This window comes from Glandiceps talaboti, chromosome 8, assembly GCF_964340395.1.
Source record: "Glandiceps talaboti chromosome 8, keGlaTala1.1, whole genome shotgun sequence".
Taxonomy (NCBI): domain Eukaryota; kingdom Metazoa; phylum Hemichordata; class Enteropneusta; family Spengelidae; genus Glandiceps; species Glandiceps talaboti.
Genome location: NC_135556.1, coordinates 10,403,326 through 10,428,245, shown reverse-complemented (window position 1 = coordinate 10,428,245; position 24,920 = coordinate 10,403,326). Strand labels below are relative to the sequence as shown.

The 24,920-nt window shown below is 35.4% G+C and overlaps 2 protein-coding genes across 2 annotated transcripts in view; one reads left to right on the top strand and one right to left on the bottom strand.

The window, feature by feature from the left end:
* Window positions 1–503: 503 nt before the first annotated feature.
* LOC144438427 (4-hydroxybenzoate polyprenyltransferase, mitochondrial-like) lies at window positions 504–4,224 on the bottom strand. Its single transcript, XM_078127452.1, has 2 exons — window positions 3,546–4,224; window positions 504–2,995 (listed from the first exon to the last, which is right to left on the bottom strand). Exon 2 carries the CDS (start codon window positions 2,952–2,954, stop codon window positions 1,761–1,763), a length of 1,194 nt encoding a protein of 397 aa, XP_077983578.1. The 5' UTR covers window positions 2,955–2,995; window positions 3,546–4,224; the 3' UTR covers window positions 504–1,760.
* The window catches only part of LOC144438425 (copper-transporting ATPase 2-like), a 33,278-nt gene continuing 12,187 nt past the window's right edge, over window positions 3,830–24,920 (top strand). Inside the window, 13 exon segments of the mRNA XM_078127450.1 lie at window positions 3,830–3,998; window positions 5,544–5,687; window positions 13,439–14,987; window positions 17,219–17,443; window positions 19,279–19,442; window positions 19,979–20,140; window positions 20,918–21,000; window positions 21,241–21,397; window positions 21,835–22,068; window positions 22,438–22,687; window positions 23,101–23,225; window positions 23,579–23,719; window positions 24,291–24,482. Coding sequence (XP_077983576.1) covers window positions 5,586–5,687; window positions 13,439–14,987; window positions 17,219–17,443; window positions 19,279–19,442; window positions 19,979–20,140; window positions 20,918–21,000; window positions 21,241–21,397; window positions 21,835–22,068; window positions 22,438–22,687; window positions 23,101–23,225; window positions 23,579–23,719; window positions 24,291–24,482 — 3,384 coding nt within the window. The 5' untranslated portion in view covers window positions 3,830–3,998; window positions 5,544–5,585.

Here is a 24,920-nt window from a genome sequence, read left to right as displayed (position 1 = left end):
TACACTTTACATATACATGTACATTGTAACAGAGACAGGTGAGTAGACAATAGATGTACAGCATTTTCAAGGTATAAAAGCGTATTCTAATTACTGTAAACCTGCATATTTTCACGACTAGAAAATTTTGCGATTTTACAGTCTTCATGTAGTTCACAAAGGTTCCAGGTTTACATTATCATTTCTACGGCAGGGTTTTGATAAAGACGTGTTCCTTAAATTTAAAGCCATACTAGTAGCATTAAGAAGGTTGGCATTCAGAGGAACAGTTTTACTTTTCTCTTTCTCTGATCTGTGCATCAACTTGAAATCTCAGTATGTACTGTATGTACAGGCATAGACGTGTATGGTCTCTGGTACAGGTAAATCCAACTTTACTATTTCAACGTTGATGGCGCACTCCCATATTCACTTTTGATTACGTTCCCTTTCCCACCTTCACTGTCACTGTGCTTTCACACATTCTCTCATCGACATCAAACTAATCATTTTTAATCATCAGAGGCTGTTTAATTGAAGTAAAACAACATACACGGCATTTTAGTTAAAATTGCTTAGCCCACAACTTTGAAGAATCTTCTTTGTCTCTGTTTAGTCTATGTGCTTGTGTACGTGTGTGAGAGAGGAGGTTATTTTGGAAAATAACCATATGTTAAATAATACACAACCAAGCAGTTATTGTTCATGACTTACAAAATTCTAAAGATACAGTAAACAAATTTGTGAAAACTATATTTACCATTACTTCAGTAAGGGCAAACAACAGACACCACACAAACTGATACTGTTTATATACATAATTGCTAAGCCGGTCTAAAAGCAGTGATGGTAAATACACTAAATCTAACATTTTCAAAAATCTGATCAAGGAACCGACTTAATTCATTTCATATACCATATATAATATATATTGTGTTTGATATCTGACTTCTCTTTTTTGTAAAAAAATATTTGAAAGTGTTGGTTTCCTGCTAGAAGGTGGACACCCAATGTAAAACCAAAAGAGAATACAAAGGAACAAACACAACAGAGATGGGGTACTTTTGTTCAGTTATTATCCCATGCCACCAAACTTGTTCCAAACTAATTCTGCCAAAATCCAATTCATCTGATTATTGTCAAATATCTCAACCAGTGTGCAATCTAATGAAAGACAATACATATTTTTTTTTTGCGTGTGAGTTGCCACCCAGTGAGGGATAGGGAACACCAACTTTTGGTGGGTCACAAGAAATTGCTGTTTGTGGGTAGTATATCAGATTGGCTCAGAGGGCACATGGGTCTTAACCTCAGAAAACCAACTCAGACAAACACTTCAAATTCTGAATTACTGACCAATCTCAAATACAAGTATGGTAGCTACAAAACGAATTGAATCTTTTTCTTCATCATCAGATTTTAAAGTGGAACATTTTCCTCAGGAAATAAAGACATTTTCATGAACTTTGGGTTCTGGAGATAGATGAACAATAAATTTTCATGATGTTTTCATTGATGGTTATATAAGCACTTAGGAGTCATGAATATTCATTGTTCAACCATTGCATAAACATCTCTGCCAACTTCCATTAGGCAATGTAGTCTGCAGCAAAGATCCCACAATGCGAGACAAATTCAACTTGATGTTTCCCTGAAATCGTGTGTTTATAATGAAGGTGATATAAAACTGTGAAATGACTCTCCAGAACCCATAGTTCATGAAAATGTCTCCCCCCCCCACTGGAATGGCGTTTCCCCTTTAATCAGATAATCAGTTCTACTCATTGAGCTTTCACTGACTTTTCACTCTCTTTCTCTTCCTTAGATTTTTTCAGGAGAGTACTGGCCATGATACCAGCCATGATTATCAACCCAAGTCTACGATTAGACTGGAATTTACTCCAACAATCCTGACCATCATTCAGATCAACTGTAGCTGCTTGTGTGCCCAGGTGAGTAGCTGCTAATACAATAGCAGCATAGTAGGCACAGGTTTGTCCTGTTTCTATGCCAACCAGAGTCAGGCCCCCTAGCATAACTGATGCAAACCCTGCTAACCAAGGTTTAGTATTGTTGCCGAGCAACAGTGCTGTTGATTTCACACCAATCAGCACATCATCTTCTTTGTCCTGGTGTGCGTATATCGTATCGTAAAACAACGTCCATGCAATACAGGATACGTATAGCGGTAAGACCACCAACCAATCGCAGCTACCTTGAACCGCAGACCATCCTAGCAGGGCACCCCAGTTGAATGTAACACCGAGAAACAACTGTGGCCAGTATGTGATTCGTTTCATTAGAGGATATGCAGCTATCAGCCCTAGTGATGATGCACCCAGTATAATACTATACAAATTCAACTGTAAGAGAATCCCTAACCCTACTGATAACTGTAAAGCAAGGAATACAGTGGCTTGGAATGGTGAAACATTGCCTGAAGCTATTGGTCTAGTTCTGGTCCGTGCCACAGCCTTGTCAAAGTCCCTATCCCATAAGTCATTAATAGTACATCCGGCACCTCTCATAACCCAAGCACCTAGGCCAAACAATGCCAACATGTAGAAATCTGGAAACGAGCCCGGTTGTGCAGCCAGACATATACTCCACGTACAAGGTATGTAGAGTAACCAGGTACCAATAGGTTTGTCTGCTCTCATTAACTGCAAGTATGGCTGAACTTGTTTCGGCATAGCTCCCACTATCGCCGCTGGCTTCAAACTTAGTTGGCAAGATGGCTGACATAGCACCAATTTCTTAGTAAGCATTTTCTTGTAGTTACCATTGAGAGTGTGAAAGTCATTTTGCTGTAAAAACGGAGTCACTGATATTCTAGTTGGTGGTATTTTTGGATGATGGTTTGATACTGTATGCTGTTTATCATTCCTTGTACCATTGAGATGGTTCAGCGAACCAATCACGGGACGACATGATGAAAACAATTTCTGTGTACTGTACAGTCGACACAGCATCATAGTTGAAATAAATCTAGTAACTTCCAACTCCAAACAGAAACCTACAAATCAAAATAAACATAGGTAAAATCAAGATATTTTGGTTCTGTGATACCGTGAACCTACATATTTTCTGCATGCGGGTTTTTGTGTCTGTCTGTCAGCTATTCCTACAACATACATACATTTGTATACCGTAATGTTACTGCAAAGTGTACCACAGTACATATATTCAGATACATGCAGGGGAATTAAATATATTCAAGTTACAACGTTATTATAATTAGCCTGTACACAAGGAAAACAACTATCTAACAAATAATACGTGTCCCTGTGGCTTTACACTCTCGTGTCTACCATATATTTACCACAATGGCATGGATTTTGTCTTCAACATTTACGTATCAATACACATGTATGCATATGGTACATATATCGGATTACATTATCACAACAACCATAATTCATATGTAATTATATATACACACACGCGATACTTGACAAGAGGGAGGAAACATCCCACACACTTTCGAGACCTTTGCATATAATGGCTATGTAATTACACAACAAGTTGAATATAACATTATAATTAATTTAACACTCATAACTGACCCTTCAACTTCTTTGACACCGGAACACAAAGGCCGAATGCGATACTACTGTAAAGTTTGTTGTAAGAAAATATATGTCTCCATCAGACCACACGTCTTTGATTTGTTTATGCCAATTGGTAAAATAAATTACCGAGTATGGAAAAGTAGTCTGCGTACATATTAAACCAACTACAAGCCAAACCAGTGTGTGTGCTTCGCCATTTCGTACGATCGTGGTGACGAGTTTCGACTGAAGAGGGCATACTAAAAGAATTAGGTCAGAGTTCATGTGTCATGTGACCATGTGACTAGAAGTAATGCCCGAGATGTAAACCGCACACGTACGTACGAATGAAGTACTGAAAGTATAGTTGTTTGAAGTGACGATAGCAGACAACATTTGAATGACTCCACGACTGGGTGGCCGTAAGGAAAGCGAAGACACGTTTCGATAACAAACAACGTACAAGAGGTTAGTTTCTACATTTAAATCGTTATTTCCACGCCCCGGTCAACCACGTAAACGATGCACACGTCGTTGTTGTTGAAATTTGCCGATCTCGTCTCGGGCTAGTAATTGTATTCCAGGTAATCAACATCAAGGTAATACATTGACTAGGCATACACGAAGCAAATGTGACGATCTCACTATCTTTGCTCAACAATCCCCATATGTCTCATAATTTAGCCCACGATGTACATAATGTGTTGCATGATAGAGGCACCAGAATGTTCTGACGTTCAATTTCGAAGAACGGACCCTGTCATTTTCAAATATGATTCATTTTAGTAATAGTAGAGTGGAAGTTCGTGTATTTCCCATAGAGACATGTACTCGTGACCCGTATTAAGTTTCAAAGTATAATAAATTGTCGATAACATAAACCAGTGATATATGAAAGGGATAGTCGACAGAATGGTACGGGTTTGTAGGACAGCTCAATAGTCAATACACCTAGTTGTTCTTTGCTGCGTCTTGGCATTGTTTACTTGCAATATTAGTGAAATATCGCTAAATGTACAATACTACTAGTCAAACAGCCAGTCTCAAGAGTGTGTCTGAAACCATGCCAACTAAGTTATAGGTCTTGCATTCCAAAAATAAAGTTAAGTTTCTGTGTACGTTTCCTCGTGATGTACTCATTACATTTGTAATACTTAGTCATTGTCCATCCGTGCATAAAGAAAATGTCCATATAAGGAAAGCTTTTTGTATATACAATGATAAAACCTTGGTCAGACCACTATAGCAGTCTGATGTCCAAGGTACAAAGTGAGAAATATTAAGTGAAGCAAACTACTTCAAAAATATATTGTAAACCTGGAAATTTTCGCCAAAGACTCATTTTTGTTTATTTCCCCGGGACCTGGGCAAAAGTAAGTACATGTAGTGACTAAAATGCCTTCTTGTAGATGAACATAATGTACCAGTCTAGTAATTAGTAAAAATTAGTCTTTGAGAACTAGCGGAAGACTGTAAAAATGCAAATTTTGTAGTAGCGAAAATATCTAAGTTTATAGTATTAAGGTTTATATACATACAACTACATGTTTGAGGTTTTGCTTGATTTCTTCTTTATCTCTGAAAACTGAACAAAAACAATAATTCTCTAAAAAAAAGAATCAGTGATAAATGTAGGCCAGGAATGACCTCTTGAGAATAAAATGACACAGTTTTGATAAATACCATAATGCAGAAAAAATCCTTTACACATTCACAGGATTTGCAATAAGTTTATATTTTTTTTAAAGGAATGGTTTTTATACATATATATGCTACCATTTCCTAGGTTGTTGTACCGTTGCTGAGAAAGTCATAATATAATTATTATCGAAGGTTCAATCGGACTAAAAATCGATGTATGTGTAGTTGTCAGTAAGTTGTACAGTTCAGTCTATTACCTACAACTTGGTTTGTATTGTTTGTTTGTTTGTTTGTTTGAGTATAAGCTATATTTACTATGATAGATTTCACATTTTCAGTCTGCTTACTTTAAATTTTTCATTTTGTTCGTAGAATATCCGATGCATTGAGTAACAAGAAGAAGACTCTTACAAGATGGAGCAGTGTGTTATTTCTATAGATGGAATGACATGTCAGTCATGTGTAAAAACAATCACAGACAACGTATCAACTGTAGCAGGTGTTCAAGACATACAGGTAAAGTTGATGTTACCATGACGATTACTTGTAATCTGTTTTAAAGGCCAAATTTTATGGCTAGTAAAGTAGGATTGTTGTTAGCCGAGCTGTCTGGGTTCGAACCTGCACAGCATTGACTGGGTTTTGTTTTAAAAAAATTAACCAGGCATGTATGTAAATTGTAAGAAAGGTGATGCTCAGTTTGACCCCCCCACCATAACAACCCAGGTTTTTCCCGATATGCTGGTTTGGTTTCGTCCTGTGTCAATAACACTAGTACAGCAGGGTGCTCCTCTGTTGTCACCATTTAACAAATTTTCAAATTTATTTGGACAAACAAAGATTAAAACGTGTGGTTGAGGATTAAAATTTAGGTCTGAAAAATAGTTATGGAAAATCTTGATTCAGAACAAAAGAACAATCCTACTTATGACTCCATTGATAACTTAAACCCTAATGTGAGAACCTGGGATTGAATCCCAGGCCTTTAAATGTGATGAAGTCTAAATATGTTACATTTTAAAATATGTCTCTGTTTTATTGATCTTAAACAATGGTCATTGTAAAATTAGCAAAATGTGTAGTCACCCAGTACAAACATTTTACTAAATATTTAGGATGTGTCAAAATCTAGCCATCTTGTCAAATTAATTTCCTTCAACCCACTCATACTAAATAAATAGGAATATCATTATTAATTAAAGTGATTACATGCATGAAATCGATAATTGCCATAATGTCCTTATTTCAAGTAGGATTTTGAATTGTATAGATTAAGTAATCTTGATGAAGTACACATAAAAAAAATGGAAATTGTTAGATCTGGCCAAAAAAAAAAAATTGGCCAATGTGTGTGCTTTAAAAAACAATAAATACCATACATGCCCTAAGTACACAGACTTAAGTAGACTTGAAGTATGATGACTTGAGTAACAGTCAGTGTAGTGCTACCACTAGGACTTTGAGTCACACAATGTCTTAACATTCCAAAGTACACTCTGTTCAAACCAGCAGTGTTACACTTTGACACCGCAGTGTGACTGTTTAAGCGAAAACAATTAACTGTGTGTGTGTTTCTGATATTAACATGGCCTGAGAGAATAGGGTAGGTCGGTCAGGATTTTATTTTATTTTATTTTATCTTTTTAATTGTTTTATTGTTGAAAAATAGTGCTTCAATCCAAAAACAAACAAACTGTTGGTCAGAAAACACCCCTTGACCTTGTGTGATACTTTAATGAAATATGTACAGACATCGCTGGGGAAAGAAAAACAGACATACATGAAGGTCAAGAAGATAAAGAATTTCGTATGTTTTGATTTAAATGTTTACAAATGTTTAGGTCGGTGGCTTAACTAGGGTCTGGCGGGTTATCGGAAACACATAGTTTTGTTATATTTTGCCTAGTAATAAATAACATAGTGCTTTGTTGTAGATCGAAATGATAAAAACTGGATTTTTGTGTAAGTTGCTACATGGAAAGAGATAAGGGTACATTAAATTTCAGTAGGTCATACATACATGTAATAAGGGACAGGGTAACAAAAGTGTCAAGTGTCATGAAAACTCATTATTTATTGGTGTGAGGGCAGACTGTCCCACTGTATATATAAGCCTGATTTACGGTATTACTAATGTATTCATTTAATGTGAATCTGAATCTGATGACGTAGAGAAACATTATTTGCATAATTTACGGTAAATAATCTTGTACCCGCTCCATACATTTACACAGTTTTAAGGATTGCAATTCGAGGTAAGGAACAAGTGTATATATTGTACAAGCAGTTTGCCTGCCTCCATTGAATTCTGTTATGGCACAGTCACTTGTCAGCTAATATTCCATTCCAGGATGGTAATATTCTAGTCTAGGATGATCATAATATAAAATAATGATGTTATTAGATATTTACGAATATTGAAAAAAATACCGTCGCCGGTGATTGCTCCGGAAAATACAACCCAATACAAATTTTCCGGAACAATCACTGGCAACGATGGTATTTTTTGAATATTCGTAAATACCTAATAACGTCATTATTTTGTATTATGACCATCCTAGACTAGAATATCACCATCTTGGAATATAATATTAGCTCACAAGTGACTGTGTGTTATGGTCAATAGTTTGTGAAATCTATATGAGTTTCTTCTCAAGTTACGAGTGTTTTGGCCCAAAGCCTGTGTCACTTTTACAATGTTCTTTTAATTTATTAGGATTATAAAACCTCAAATAATATTGACAGTTATTTATGTGAAATATATATCTATATAGAGATGGTGGTGGTGGCGGGGGGAATTGAGGGTGACGAAGCAAAAAATTGTCCTTTTTTTTCAACAATAACCCAGCAAGCAATAAGTGTAATGATTGTTCAATATCTTTGCATACATGCACCATACAGTTTAATAGAAAATTTGAATATTTGTTTTAAATTTGTTTGGTTTACTTTCAGTATCCAACTATGATTTTAGAATGGTTATTTCCACCATTATTGATTTCTTAGATTGAAATGTGTCATTAAAGTAGTCTGGGAAATATGTACATCGGTAAACCATAGTTACATGTTTTTAGGAGGTGGAAGTGTTATTTTGATATACTGACAGTGGAAATTTCAGATTATTTATTGTTATTATTTTACCACAAAATAGATACGAAATATGAAATAATTATTTTTATTGATGTGAAATGCCTTTGTCTCAGTCCGACTATCGCATGAAATGTTTCATCACAACTGAATGTAAAATGAAAGCTTTATAGAAAACGCCACAAATTCATGAAAAGGATAATTTTTTGTGAAATTTTGTTTCATTTCATAGTCTGAATCATTGATAATCTGGGTGGCACTGCATTGTACCGTTAAATATTAAATTGCGTACGTGCAACATGAAGCATGGTATCATCAGGGTAGTGTTTGCATAGCATAAATGATATATGATATCTTCACACTGTATAACTGATATACATGTACAGCATGAAGGCATAGTCAGGTTGGCCATCATCTCACCTGTACACCTAGAAATGACCCCTTGTTGTACTATGGTATAGGCGTGGTATTCGAACATTCTTACTACTAGTATCAGCACCGTTGTACTGTGGCATCAGTATCGTCTGTGTATATAGAAGTTGTATACATGTGGGCAGTGAGTGTAGCAAGTCACTTCGACATACATGTACTGATAGCATAGTATCATGAAAGTAGTATTGCAGTAGTTAGATCGTCAAAATAATAATATTTTTGGTCAATGGATACAGGTAATATTACTTCAAGTGCTTTATTTTTTTTTCAAGAAATTTGAGTTTTTGTCAAAAACAGAAGTCTTACTACTACCCGGTAGTAGTAAGACTTCTGTTTTTGACAAAAAACGGTATTATGGTAAACTGCATGTGTACGTGTGAAACTACAGGTTCTGACGATACCGATACTGTACTTACAAACAGATAACAAGAATACATTATATGTACTTACACATGTACGTAACACTGCTCAGATTGTACCATTGTATTAATTATGTTCAAATATCTGTTTTCATATTTTCAATATCATTGATGTAGTGCATTCCATTGTTCTGATTATCCTTTAGTACAATTTTTATGCGTTACAAAGAGAACCGCAATGGAAATAAGCTTTTTGTGTCAACATGTCATCCTTGGCAAAGACATTTATATGTTTTTTATGTTTTACTTTTTTTGCCAAATAAATCATAAAATATGATATATTAAATCATAGGAAGTTTTGCTGATATTTTGGATAAAAATGTGTCGTCCTTAGATTGTAAAAATTATAGAGTTGACAATGAACTACTAGAAAAGTCAAGGTTACATGTACATGTATATAGCTACTCCTAAAGATATGTTGTACAAATACATGTGCTGGTAAATTGTACAATATTCTCTCTTATTTGTCTGGTTCTATTGAGTTTCACAAACTTTTAATGTGTACCTCGTATCTAAAAAAATGTTATCTTTGTAGTATTCAAAAGAAACTAAATTAAAAAGGACACTGCCAAGTTTTAATGAGATTTATTACAGGCAACCACTCATGTATTGTAGTTGGGTTCATCCCCCCTAAATAAGGGCAAAGTCTGCCAAATTTTGACAGGTGGTTCAGTACTGGGTGGTACTTTTATAAAACATTATTTTATTGTGTGGTGTTGTTAGCCTAAAAATGCAAATTCAAATTGTTCGTACATGTATATTCAACTACAAAATTGTAATAACATGTAATTGCATGCAAATACCGCAATGTTCTAGGCATGCAACTATGTTTGTTATGTACAATGGATGCCAGATGACTTGAAAAAAATCTCAACAAAAATATGACTAAACATTGCTACAGTGTATCGTTTTGCTTGACAATCTACAATCACTGCTTCATTTCACTCTTTGGTGTGACAAAATCTTATCAACATTACTACATTTTCTTTGCATGACCTACTGTTATCTTATCAGATTGTCCCCAATATATTGTAACAATGTATAGCTTTTCAGGAATGTCAAGGATTAAAATGTAACAATTGTACTTCAGTATTTGCCAGGCAAAGGATAAGATGTAGCAAAGTTAATATTTTCATTGAACCAGACGGAGAAGTGTTAGTACTCAATATTTGTCATGCCTAATGACAATTTTGTTTCAAGTGAACTGGTTTCCATTGTATTTTGTCCCTGAGCAGACACATTTGCCGTTTATACATTTATGTGCAGTCCTGTACAAAAAAACTGTCATCAAAATACAAATATTTAAATTATTACATAATCAATTGAACAATAGGCAATTATTTATTAATTGGTACAGATTTACTTTGACAGTGTAAATATATGTGTATATGTCATTTGTTGAACTTGTTTATGTCTGTTTGTTTAAAGCCCAATGATTCATTCTCACATTCTGGCAATCTTAATAATCTTATCAATGGCATCAAAAGGATTACATAGGATCATTCTTTTGTTCTGGACCAACCGTTTCTATAGCTCTGCCAGACAACTGTTTTTCATGCGCACTTTTGATCCTAATCTGAACTAAGCCTTTAGAATACTTGTAATTAACAAACGAGAACAGCAATATGAGAAAGCTGTTGTTGATTTGGTGTCAAATTTGTTGCGCATTCAGCCCAGTGTTGATTGTCTGAGGTTCAGCTATTTAAAGATAATCTTCAGATTAGGATTAAATTCTAGGTGTGAAATCCAGACATTTGTCAGAACTATAGAAAAAAGTTAATCCAGAACACAAGAATGATCCTATGTAATCCTTATTAAGATAACACTAATGTGATGACCTGGGATTGAAACATAGGCCTTTAAATAGAGTCTACTCATTTACATAAATACTTCACACCTTACAGTTAGTGGGATTATGAATCTTAATGGTTGGCTGTTGTCTATCAATACTACAGTAATGAGAACTGAAAGCTCAGAGCACTATATTAGTGGTCTGAGCCAAAGGCAAATAATTTCTGTTTAATTTTTGATAGTTGTAAAATTTTTCATGATAGAACAAATTTCTCTCTATAAAAGTGATATGTACATGTCTCTTTGGGAGCTACAAATATTCTAACCAACTGGCTGACGTTATTTCTGTAATATTTATTAACTTTTAATTTTTTTTTCCATATGGTACCAACATCAGTACTTTCAATAAACGCAAAATTTAGACATCGTAAACCATTATGACATCCAAGAAAAGAATTTTAAGAGAATAAATTTAAATGAATCAATTTTGGAATTAAAAAAAAATTCATGATTGGTATATTGTTATTGTTCTAACTAATGGTAGTGAAGGGTGTGCCATACACTAACAGAGTTCAGTAGTGTAGAGTGGAATACTGAATTCAGAAAAAAACAAATTTACCCCAATATAGCAGTTGGATGAATTAGTTGAATATAGAAACGTTAGATTATGTATAAAGAGTTTTTGCAGATATTCATCATTGCACGCATGTGGTTGGAGTTACAGGAGAAATGAAGATATTCATCATTGCACGCATGTGGTTGGAGTTACAGGAGAAATGAAGATACCTTGGTGTTTCACTTATTCATTTGGAAACTGTTTTTTTACACACTCGGACAACTTCAAATGCTAAAAGAAACAATGATAAAGATGCCATACATAGTGGGGATGTAGAAGTAGACAAGCCACCATGTTGATTATCAGTTGGAAAGTAAACAATTGAAGCTATTAAAATCATCAACTCAATGTGTAATGTTTTCAGCAGAAGCCTGTTTCTCCTGCAAAAATATAACAATGTTTGAATTTTCACTTTTCAGTGTGATTATGTAAAAGATCCTGCTGTATTTGTTGTATCTCTGTTATTTTTTATCAAAAATTATGTCTATGTGTTAAAAACACCATGTCCTATGAGTGAAACACCAGGGCAACTTCATTTATGTATGGAAAGATAGAAATAGTCAGGAGGTAAATTTTCTTAATATCCGAAACGATATCATCAAGTAAAATTCTCTTTCGTAACATGGAAGTGTTGTGTGTTTATTTTTGTCATATTCAGGGTTTACATCTCATATGCATGTGTCTGAATTAGGAAGTGATGGGGATGGAAATATGTAGCCCTTTTTAGTGAATATTGGATGTGTTAGGAAAGCTGTGATTGTCCCTGGATATGAATAAGACACAGGCTCTTTGCTGATTAGTAGACGTGTCAATTGTTGTCGTAGAATTCTGGTCATTAGTGTATTTGTGTTACTTTCCTATTCACTGTAAAAAAAAATGTGGGTAGCTGTTTATTGAAATGGATGACTGATTCATTCCGACATTGTGTTTCTTTGTACATCGCCAGTCAGTAACATTTTACTAACAATAACGGTGGTAATTATCACAGCGATATGGACACTAATTATCTCAATTCATCACAGTTGTTGAATTGGAATATGAGCAGATTGTCAATTTATTGAGTATGGTAATGGATACTAGAAAATAAGCTTTACATGACCACACTTATCTCCAAATCCCTGTAGATATTACCATGGCAACAGGTAATCCATAGTTGCTATCTGTAAATCTCCTTGTGAAAATCAAACCTGGCATATGTCAGATTTGAAGTGTGTGAGCCATATTGTTCATATCATGTATATTTCACTGCAGGTGGATGGCTGTCAATACAATATGTTATTCTGTAAATTTGAACATTATCTAGGGGATGTTTGTTTGCATTGATTTCAAAAAAGTATCATATGACACCCAGTAAGGGAATGTATTCAGAATTTTGTGAACAGATCAGAGATGGGTTAATTAACAGGTAAATAAAATAAAATAAATAAATAAATAAATGATTAAATAAACAAACAAATAAATAGATAGATAAATAAACAAATGATTAAATAAACAAATAAATAAATAGATAAATAAATAAATGGATTCATCGATGAATATATAAATTATGTGTGCCTTCCACCTCTCCATTTCTTTCCATTTCTCTCTCTCTCACTCATTCTCTTTTTCTCTCTTGCTTTCTTTCTCTGTCTGAGAGTCTGTGTATTTCTGTCTGTCTGACTGACTGTCTGTCTGTCTGTCTGTTTAGTTATATTACCATGATATCTTTACCTTCATAGAGTAAGGGAAAGACAGACACAGAAAGTGGGTTACATACATGAAAGTACGAAAGACATGCGTAGATTGAGAAGTAATTGAGTGAATACGTCATTGTTACTCACATATATTCACAATATAAACTTTATATCATATTTTTGACACCGACTTTCAATATTTCTTTATATTAAATATAAGTTTAATTCTCTTTTGTATTGTACACCATCCAGGTATCCTTGGAAAATAAGGAAGGTGTTATCATATATCAGCCAGGAGTTACATCACCATGGCAACTGAGAGACAAGATAGATGATATGGGTTTCGAAGCATCAGTGAAAGACAATTCTTCAAAATCACCAAACATGGCCGCTCAGAATGTGACAGTTCAGATCACAGGGATGACTTGCAATTCATGTGTCAAGTCAATCGAAGGGAAAATATCAACCTTGCCAGGTGTGGAAAACATTACAGTGTCACTTGAAAGAAACGAAGGTGACGTGAGATTTAAACCAGACATTATATCACCTAATGACATCAGGGACGCGATAGATGACATGGGATTTGAAGCCAGCATTAAACTGCATGAAAACAGGAATGTTGTTGAAACTGTGAAGATTAGTGTCGAAGGCATGACTTGTAACTCTTGTGTGAAAAGTATCGAGGGAATGATCAGTCAGGTGAAAGGTGTTGAAAGTATCAAAGTATCGCTTGAAAACAAGGAAGCTGTAATCGAGTACATCTCAACGCAGACTAGTCCTGAAACCTTGAGGGAAAGCATCGACGATATGGGATTCGAGGCAACTTTACAAAGTAGTTTAGATTTAACAGAGTTTGATCCACTCAAACAGAAACCCGCTGAATTTGCGAAAAATGATACGGCCTTAATAAGTATTGAAGGAATGACTTGCAACTCATGTGTAAACAGTATCGAAGGACAAATATCAAGTCACCCAGGAGTCGAAAGTATTCAAGTTTCTTTAGAGAACAAAAACGCTATGATTATTTACAAAACAAACATAACCAACCCAGAAGAACTCAGGTGTGCTATTGATGATATGGGGTTTGATGCAACATTAGGGGGCAGTCAGAATGGACTGGGAACGAGGACGGTAATATTGGGGGTTGAGGGTATGACCTGCAACTCTTGTGTCAAATCAATTGAAGGCAAGATGTCTGTACAACCAGGAGTTATGGACATTCAAGTCTCTTTGAAAGAAAAACAAGCAAAAATTGTGTTTGATCCGACAAAAAGCAGTTCTGAAATTTTGAAATCTGCAATTGATGATATGGGGTTTGAAGCGCATCTACCTACAGATAATAAATCCAGTCGCGATGTAGAAAGTTCTCATGCTGTTATCGTACTTAATGTGGAAGGAATGACTTGCAATTCATGTGTTCGTAGTATTGAGGGTAACTTATCAGACTTTCCAGGTGTCTACAATATCAAGGTATCTTTACAAGACAAGAATGCAACTGTTGACTATGAGCCAGGAAAAACTGAACCAGAGGCTCTCAGAGAAGCAATTGATGACATGGGCTTTGAGTGTTCTATACCCAGTCAAGAAGTCATACAAACCACTGTGATTGATATCGTGGGAATGACTTGTAATTCATGTGTCAAGACGATTGAAGGAAAACTGTCAGAGAGTGATGGGATAAAGTCTATCAAGGTCTCCCTTGAAAGGAACAATGGCACTGTCAGTTATGATGCCATGAAAATTAAAGATAGTGACATTGTAGAAGTTGTCAATGACATGGGGTTTGAAGCATCTCTAGCAGGTATGTGACTACTACTCAACTTTGAGGCATATATTTATAGCAGGTATCACTAATGTGTCTTGCTAATATATGTTATAGCAGGTATCACTAATGTGTCTTGCTAATATATGTTATAGCAGGTATCACTAATGTGTCTTGCTAATATGTGTTATAGCAGGTTTCACTAATGTGTCTAGTCTTGCTGCTAGACGTTCGGGCTTTCTTTCGATGCTATAACTATAAGCGAGCGAAGTTCGCATGTGAGGGCTTGCCCGAACAGTCTAGCGAATGTCATTTTCAGACCGGACATTCCATTGAGATTACGATAAGCGGTGGGTTGGGCCATATATGCATATATATACTTTAATATATTCAATCTCTGCATGCAGGTGTTGACAAACACATTTATGTCATTACTATGTCTTATCAGTTTATGGTAATTGTGTTTGATGAGTGTGTAGACGTTGTCATTCACACATTTTAGTTAACGCATTGGTGGTTATTTTTACAAGCCCCTCCTTAAGATGAATATGCATGAAAATTTAGCTATTGTCCTCTGTTTGTGCTTGTCGCTAATACGGTTCTCTGATTGGCAGTTATTTATATCCTGATGACATTCGCTAGACCTCGGATGTTCCATCCTCGATAGCGTTGTTTGGCTGTGTGTCGTATTTTATCGGAAGAACATCCGAGGGCTAGCTGATAGACTATAATGTGTCTTGCTAATATATGTTATAGCAGGTATCACTAATGTGTCTTGCTAATATTTTGAAGCAGTTTTAGAATGTATTTGCGATGTTGCTGTTTGTTTATCATATTTGATTCAGTCTAAATGGTATATATCCAAAACCGTGAGTTGAAAACAGTTGTGTAAGTTCATGAAGAATGAAATTGTTCATGGCCTAAAATTGCTGGTGGACGTGTGCTATTTTAAAATTTGCAGAGACACAGGCTCATACATACATACATACATACATACATACATACATACATACATACATACTACATACATACATACATACATACATACATACATACATACATACATACATACATACATACATACATACATACATACATACATGATAGATACATAGATACATACATACATACATACATACATACATACATACATACATACACACATACATACATACATACAGACATACAGACAGACAGACAGACACACACACACACACACGTGCGCACGCACACACAGACAGACAGACACAGACACATAGACACTCTCTCTCACTCACACACACACACACACACACACACACACACACATACACACATTTACAAAATACAAGCACATTCTGATACACACAGACATAAACACACACATGCACCATCTGCTGACAAGGACTTGAATTAATCTGAACTATTCGCAGTAAAAGAATTTGTTGTGTAAATTTAGTATAATATCCATTATGAAATAACTTGAGGATAATACTGATATGGTAGATCTTATATCAGATTAAATAAGAATTAATATCATCAAATTAAAAAGATGACGAAGGGATAGATTACTTGTACAGCCATATGGTATCCAAGCCTACAGTCTGGAGGTAATATATTGGAAACAGTTGTGTAAAGGGGAGGGGTGGGGTGAGATGGGGTGGGGGGTTGGAGTTGATAATGATAAATATGCACATGATAAAAAAGTGGGGCACCATTGGAGGGATGGAGTTACCATTGGAGGAGGGGTGGGTGGTTTACTGTGAAAAGAAAAGTTATGATAGATAGATAGAGGGAATTACTATACAGAACACTTTTAGTTGTTAGTATGGATGCAGTGTGATAGAAAAGTGGATACGTTGTTCATCTTCTTTGTTTGAATGTCAGTGGAGCTGGAAAGTCCACCATGTATGTAAACCATATGTTAATTGTGATGGTGTACGTGCACATCTCCATGCAGAGGAGGAATATATGGAAGTAGTACATGTAGCTACTGGCCTCAATGTAAATATGCTGGTATTACACATTTTACAGCTTGGGAAAAAAGTATATACCTGGGTAAAAATAAAACTATTGTACGGAGGAAAATGTGGTGCCCTTCAAATATCAACCATTATCTCAATGTGATGCTGTGCAGTAGTACTACCAGGTATTAGAAATATTTGTTGTTGATGTGTAAGTGAAAATGATGGGGAGGTTTGTTTGAACTGTTGAGGAAATTTGTCTCTGCAGGCTAAGGTAGAAATCGTCAATTTGTTAACTAACTCTGGGTTTGTCTTCCATGCTTCCAGAAGCTAATACAATATTGCAGCCTAGAGATCAAGCCAGTGGTGTTGTGTCCCAAGACCGGGTTGGACATAGCGATCAATGGCAGGTACATTTTAGCCAAAGTGAACCAGCAACGATGGATGTAGAGAAAGGTGAAGGGAAGACGATGACATGTCATCTAAATGTGACTGGGATGACTTGTGCTTCCTGTGTTGCAACTATTGAAAGGACTTTATCTAAACAAACAGGTAGGTGTGGATATACTTCATATAGTCAATGAACAAATAGTCAAACACTCTCAAATTGCAATTTCATAATAAAGCAGTGTGTGTGTGTGTGTGTGTGTGTGTGTGTGTGTGTGTGTGTGTGTGTGTGTGTGTGTGTCTGTCTGTCTGTCTGTCTGTCTGTCTATCTGTCTCTGTCTGCCTGTCTGTCTCTTTATGTATGTATGTATGTATGTATGTATGTATGTATGTATGTATGTATGTATGTAATACTATGTGTGTACGTACGAGTATGTGTGTATGTATGTATGTATGTATGTATGTATGTATGTATGTATGTATGTAAGTACGTACGTACGTACATATGTATGTATGTATGTATGTATGTATGTATGTATGTATATGTATGTATGTATGTATGTATGTATGTATGTATGTATGTATGTATGTATGTATGTATGTATGTGTGTGTATGTGTGCATCGATCCATAAGATGCATAATGTAATGGTACCTCTACTAAACTGCAGTGAAATATCCTTTGTACATTGTAGGTGTTTTCATAAGTTTCATTTCGTTTAATTGTGATAATTCTGCCAGGTTATATATAACACAATGTGTAATTTGATATCTTGTCACTTTAATGAGGCTGCTTTATTAGTTGCTAGAAATGATTAACAGGTGTTTTGACAGAAAGGGGAATAAACTATGTAACTCTGCCCCCTAGGCATAACATAACAGGCTGCGCTTAATCAGAGATTATAGGAAGTAAGCCACAGTATATACATGTACTACCAGTGACTATAGAGTTTCAATTAGGTGCAATGTTTTTATTACATCTAACACAGCGTTTTTAGTTACAAATAACATGAAACCAAATACAGACACTGATAGCATGCAAGCATATTAAAATGATATGTTTTATCTCACTGTGAATACATAACATATTATGACCAAGAAGACAATATGAAAATTATGAATATGGCTGTCTTTCTCTTTCATATTTGAAATGAGATATTTTATAGGCTCATGAATTCTTAATCTAGGCTACTATATACCTTATAACCGGTAACATGTACGACCAGTAAGAATTATGATAATAAACATGATTATCATATTTGTCATATTTGTCATGATACATTTTCCAGTGCATGGAAGGAGAAGGGGAACACTCACTCCAGGAAATAAAGGTTCTTTCATACACCTTGAGTTCTGAGAATAATTTCATGATTTTATGTCACATCAATTTCGCGCAACTGCCAAGAAACAGCCAATTGAAACTTGTTTCACATTCATTGCTCTGTGACTGTCTTAGCAGTGGTCCAGTGTTTGCCACATTGAAACCAACATAAATGTAAATGTATTAGATGAATAATAAATATTCATGACTTATATGTGCTTGTTACCTTCAGGTATTAAGTAGTCATGAATATTTAGACACCAGGCATGCATATGTATTAGATGAACAATAAAATATGACTCCTTAGATCTTATTACCTACAGATAAAAATTATGAATATTTATTGTTAGTCTAATACATATGCATGGATGCCATCTCCCAGGAAGTAATGCAGGACCACTGCTAAGACATTCACAGAACAATGAATGTGAAACAAGTTTCAATTTGGTGTTTGTGGACAACCGTGTGAAATTCATGTGATGTGAAATCATGAAATGACCCTTCAGAACCCATCGTGTATGAAAATGATTTCATTTCCTGGAGTAGCATTCCCCTCTAAGAAACGCTACTGTAATAATACATTTAACCTGTAACAGGTTCCTCCAATAAGACGCATAATTAATACAATTTATGATAAGTAATGAATATAATTATAACATTGTTTTTTCCATCTACATTTAGGAATTCATAGTGTCTTGGTAGCATTAATGGCACAGAAAGCTGAAGTAAAGTATGATAGTAATTCATTGACACCCAGTGAGATAGCTAGACAAATTGATGATATGGGTTTTGATGCAAGTATCATAGATGACAACTCTATAAGTGATGGCACTGTAGAACTGGCTGTAAGTATGCAGATATACATGTTTATCACAGAAATGATCGTGTTAATGATGTACCAATGCACATGCCTAAACTGTGTCGTTATGTTTGTGCGTGTGCACCTAAGCATTGCTTTCAATTTGTTTTTTCTTGTTTCCATGTAAACGGTCAAAAAAAAAGGGATTAGAGTTTTGGTCTGTCGTGTAAACACCCGTAAATGCATTGAAATGTAAATGATATTGATTTTTAGTGTTTTTATTTGAAAGTGTGTGTTTGTGTGTGGTTTTGTGTGTGTGTGTGTGTGTGTGTGTGTGTGTGTGTGTGTGTGTGTGTGTGTGTGTGTGTGCACGTGCGCGTGTGTGCGTGCATGCGTGCATACATGCGTGTATACATGCGTGTGTGTGTGTATCAGATGATCACTATGCTTTAAAAGGTTCCTGTCTCATAAATAAATTAAGATTTGTCACATTGCAAAGACACGATCGACCAAATTTCTCTAGAACATTTTTAGAGATAATAAGAATATTAATTTTTGACTGTCTTTTTTTCTTATTGTCAGATTACTGGAATGACTTGTTCATCCTGTGTTCATCTCATTGAATCAACTATGATGAAGAAAGAGGGAATGAAATATGCATCAGTTGCCTTGGCAACAGGAAGAGGCAAATTTAAATTTGATCCGTCAATACTTGGTCCTCGGGATGTGATTGACTTTGTCAAGGTTGGTTGGTTGTTGATCTGTCTGGGTCTGTTTTGGTCATTTTTATAAAATGATGAAATTACATGTATTGTTGCCATGGTAACTGTAACTGTTGGCTTATCCTTTGTTTCATAAGGTGACCTAATCTTGTTTGATATATAATATGTCAAGAATTTGCTCCCAATGAGGTTGAATATAATACCTATATTTATTTCTGTGTTTCAACCCTGCACAAAGGACCTTTGTCAGGAATAGGTAAAGAGTACAGGGCTGCTATGTGTGACACAAAGGTGATTACACTATGGGGGGGAGGGGGGGGGGAGATAAGGATACTCCCTTTGGAAGATGAGCAGTGATGTGTTGCCATAATGTGTCACCTTTTCACAAAAAATCCCAAAACATGGGACCACCTTTCCATCAAGAAATTCATCAATCTCATGCTCTATCTTGAAACTCATGAGTAAAGAGAGATTAACCTTTTAAAATGTGCTATGATCCAAATAACACTTACTATTTTTGCTTGGCATTTAGTGAAAGTAGATGGGCAGTACAATCCTCAATAACGAAATTGATGACATCAGAGTATAGCGCCCCCAACTTGGATTTGACATGGATATTACAGTTATTTCACAACTAGGCCTGGAAACTGATAAATGCTGGTACCCATACATGTGTACTTTGTATTGTTGCAGTCGTGTTGTTCTATTCGCCCAGACTAAGAATCAGTGTAGTTGATATTTGTTATTTTCAGTGCCAAATTTACTCTCTTTGTTTTTTTCAACTTTTTTGTTGATGTAGGATGCAGGCTTTGGTGCTGAACTAGCTGAGAATGATTTAAAGTCTAAGAAAGCAGGACTGGACCATAAAGAAGAAATAAAGAAGTAGGTGGACTCTGAGAATATTTCAGTCTTAATTATAATTTGTTTTGTTGTGGTCCTTGTCTGATCTGTCTGTCTGTCTGTCTGTCTGTCTGTCTGTCTGTCTGTCTGTCTGTCTGTCTGTCTGTCTGTCTGTCTCTGTCTGTCTGTCTGTCTCTGTGCCTGTCTGTCTGTTTAAAGAGTAATGATTCAGAAATAAAGTTATATTAAATTCTTACAAATGTTTATATCTATTTATTTCAGATGGCGTCGTTCATTTCTGTTTTCTCTCATCTTTGGTTTACCTGTGGTAGCCATTGTCATATATTTTAGAGTATTGAGAGGTGGTTCAGTCCAGTGTATATTTCCTGGCGTTTCATTGGAGAATCTTCTTCTTTTCTTCCTCTGTACACCATGTCAGGTAAAAAGTTTTACTCTAATTGTAACATTTTTGAATGTTTTATCTTAAGGGGGGGGGGGGGGGCACTGCAGGAAATAAAGACAATTTCTTAAACTATGAGTTCTGGAAAGTCAGCTCATGATTTTACATCTGTACATTATACACGATTGCCAAGAAACACCGAGTTGAAACTTGATCCACATTCATTGTTCTGTGGAGGTTCTTGCCATAGACACACATTGCCTCATGGGAGTTAGCAGTCATGAATATGTAATCATGGAATATGAATATTCATGACTGATTTCTTTGAATGTGATAAGCCCTTAGGAACAATAGTAAAAATCTGAATTCATTTTCCAGACGACAATTATTCTATTTTTGAAACTTCTTTATGATAAAATAAGTGTTGGAACTATTCACTTGGAGGAAACTAATGATATCTTCTTGTTTCGTTTCAGTTTATCGGTGGTCGGTATTTCTATGTACAAGCTTATAAAGCACTGAAACACAAATCAACTAGTATGGATGTACTTATCGTCTTGGCAACCACAGTAGCATATGTCTATTCTGTCATCATTTTGATGATAGCTATCATAGAAGAATCCACAATCAGTCCAAAGACATTCTTTGATACTCCACCTATGCTCCTAGTGTTTGTATCCCTAGGACGATGGTTAGAACACATTGCTAAGGTGAGTATGATAGCCCACCTAGGTGGTCAGTGCTTGTATCCCTAGGACAATGGCTAGAACACATTGCTAATGCCCTTGCATGTAGAAACACAATGGCCCTTTATACTTCCTCAACTCCCTGGGAGCACAAAATCCATTGCAGCCTATATAAGTACATAGGATTAAAGCATTCACATTGCAACTTCTATCCTATCAGGTCCCCAACTATACAGCTGGGTTGATTGAGGCACAATCGTGGTTCAAATCTTGCCCATGATTTTAACCATTCAGAAACAAACAGCGGCAGCAAGGCTTGAACCCGCAACTAGCAGATTCCAAGCCGACTACTCTAACCATTCTACCATCATAACTTCTGTTTGTTAAATGCAGGGCAAGACTTCTGAAGCCTTGGCCAAGTTGATGTCATTACAAGCCACAGAAGCTGTACTTATACAATTCAACGCAAACGGTGAAGTGTCTTTAGAAGAACATATCAGTGTTGACTTAGTACACCGTGGCGACATCTTGAAAGTAGTTCCAGGTGCCAAGGTACCTGTAGATGGTAAAGTAGTGGAAGGCAAAACTATGGTGGATGAATCACTTATCACAGGAGAATCTATGCCAGTGTCAAAACACGCAGGTAAATATTTCTATGCATAAACAAACTTTAATGTATCAAATCCAATTTAGCTGCTTTTCACTTTTGTTTGCTGTGAAACCTATTTGTGTCATGAATTTCACTTCTACATATATTCCATGATGTCAGAGTATTTGGTTATCATTTCTCATATTATGTTTAATTGTCATGGAATTCAGTAAAACAAGTGTAGATTTCATGTCCAGTCACAAAAGAACACAAACCAACTCAGTCTATGTTATCATCAAATCAAACAATTTTCATATGTGAAATATTGATTCATTTGGATGAAAAAAGTTGTAATATTTTGTTGCCAATAAAGTCAGTTTTACTAACAATGTAGAATGGAATAAACATGAACAGAGGCACACCTTTTTGAAATGGTTAATACAGTACATGACGTTAATTTTGTACAGGTTCTGCAGTGATTGGAGGCTCTATAAATCAACATGGTACAATGTTAATACAGGCGACACATGTCGGTAGTGATACTACACTGTCACAGATTGTCAGACTGGTAGAAGAGGCCCAGACATCCAAGGTAAGAGATATTAAATAGAGACAGTTGCCAGGGAAAAAGTTCTTAACTCTTTTCCATTGATCATTATTTTGCCACATACAGTTAAAGTTATCTGCATCACCTATATATACTACACTACTTGTTTATGCTGTCACTTACATTCTCATGTTTGTTTCCTTGTTGTGCAATATAATTTTTAAATTTCATTTTTTTGCTTTTAAATGACATTGCTGCATTTTTCTAATGTCTTTAATTTCATACATATTATGACAGTAAATATACATCAAATTAACAAAAAATTTAATTAATTGTTCCTTTTACCAAACTTGGAGATATCGTACATATCTTGATTTCTCACTCCATATTTATTTCAGGCGCCAATTCAAAGATTAGCAGACAGGATTGCTGGTTATTTTGTTCCAGGAATTGTGATAATATCATTGTTAACTTTGATGATACATGTGTGTGTAGGATATAGGAAGTATCATAGTCTGATTGATGGCATGGAAATGGAGGTATGTACACCTGGTAATCTGAATAATATCATTTAAGTGTACAGATTATGCATGTACACATGTTAATTTGAATAATGTGATTGAAGTATACATGCAAATGCAGTCTGTAAATCTGTTAATTTGAATAATGTGATTGCAATATAGAAATGTACATGACATTGTGTACACTTGCTCACTTGAATATGATTTAAGTATGCAAATTGTGTGAGCACACCTGTTAATTAGATTAATATCAAAATATGCAAATTGTGCATATACACCTGTTCATAATTTGAATAATATGATTATGTTATGCAAATTTCTAGGTTTACCTGTTTTGAAAGAAAGATTCTGTCTCTGGAATGTCTTATTGAGCAATTCTTATTTGTAGATGTCCAGTGTGCAATCTAGTGGTTTATAATAACAGTATCGCAATTATGATGTAATTATATTGGCTTTATCAATGCACCAATATCACCCATTCATGTTATCTACATGTGACAATAGTTTTAGTCTGAGCTTGTTTGAACTACCACCATAATCGCAACATTATCATATTCAGCATCTCAAGATATCACTTATTCCTTGACAGGTTGGCGATAACAGGAACCCACATGAAGTCATTTGGGAATTTGCATTCAGATGCGCTATATCTGTCCTCTGTATAGCCTGCCCCTGTGCTCTAGGCCTTGCCACCCCTACAGCTGTAATGGTTGGGACTGGTGTTGGGGCGACCAATGGGATTTTGATAAAAGGAGGTGAACCACTTGAATTGGCACATAAGGTAAATATACAGAATTGTGTGTGAGTGTAGAAAATGTGAAATATGTGGTCTATTTAACATCAGATTGTTAGTCTATTAGGTCTAAGGCTAAGTGTATTGTTCACTAATTCAAAATATTTTAGCCAAAAAAAAGGCGAATTTTTCAACTATTTGAAAGTAAAATATACAACATCAAAGATGATACTAAAACCCAGGACATGCCACAATGAGACGTACAAAACAAAGAAAAGAAAGAGAATACACCACAAAGTGAGAGAGAGAACAAATACATAAAAAAAATATATACTGTTATAAAGTAATGTGCAATTACAAATGCTTCCAATGATGGGTGTAAGCTGTTTTAAATTTACTAGCATTGCCACAGTTACATACATCAAGTGGTAAGGAGTTCCATAGGGTCAAGCCTACATATTTAATTAAATGAATTTGCATATATTT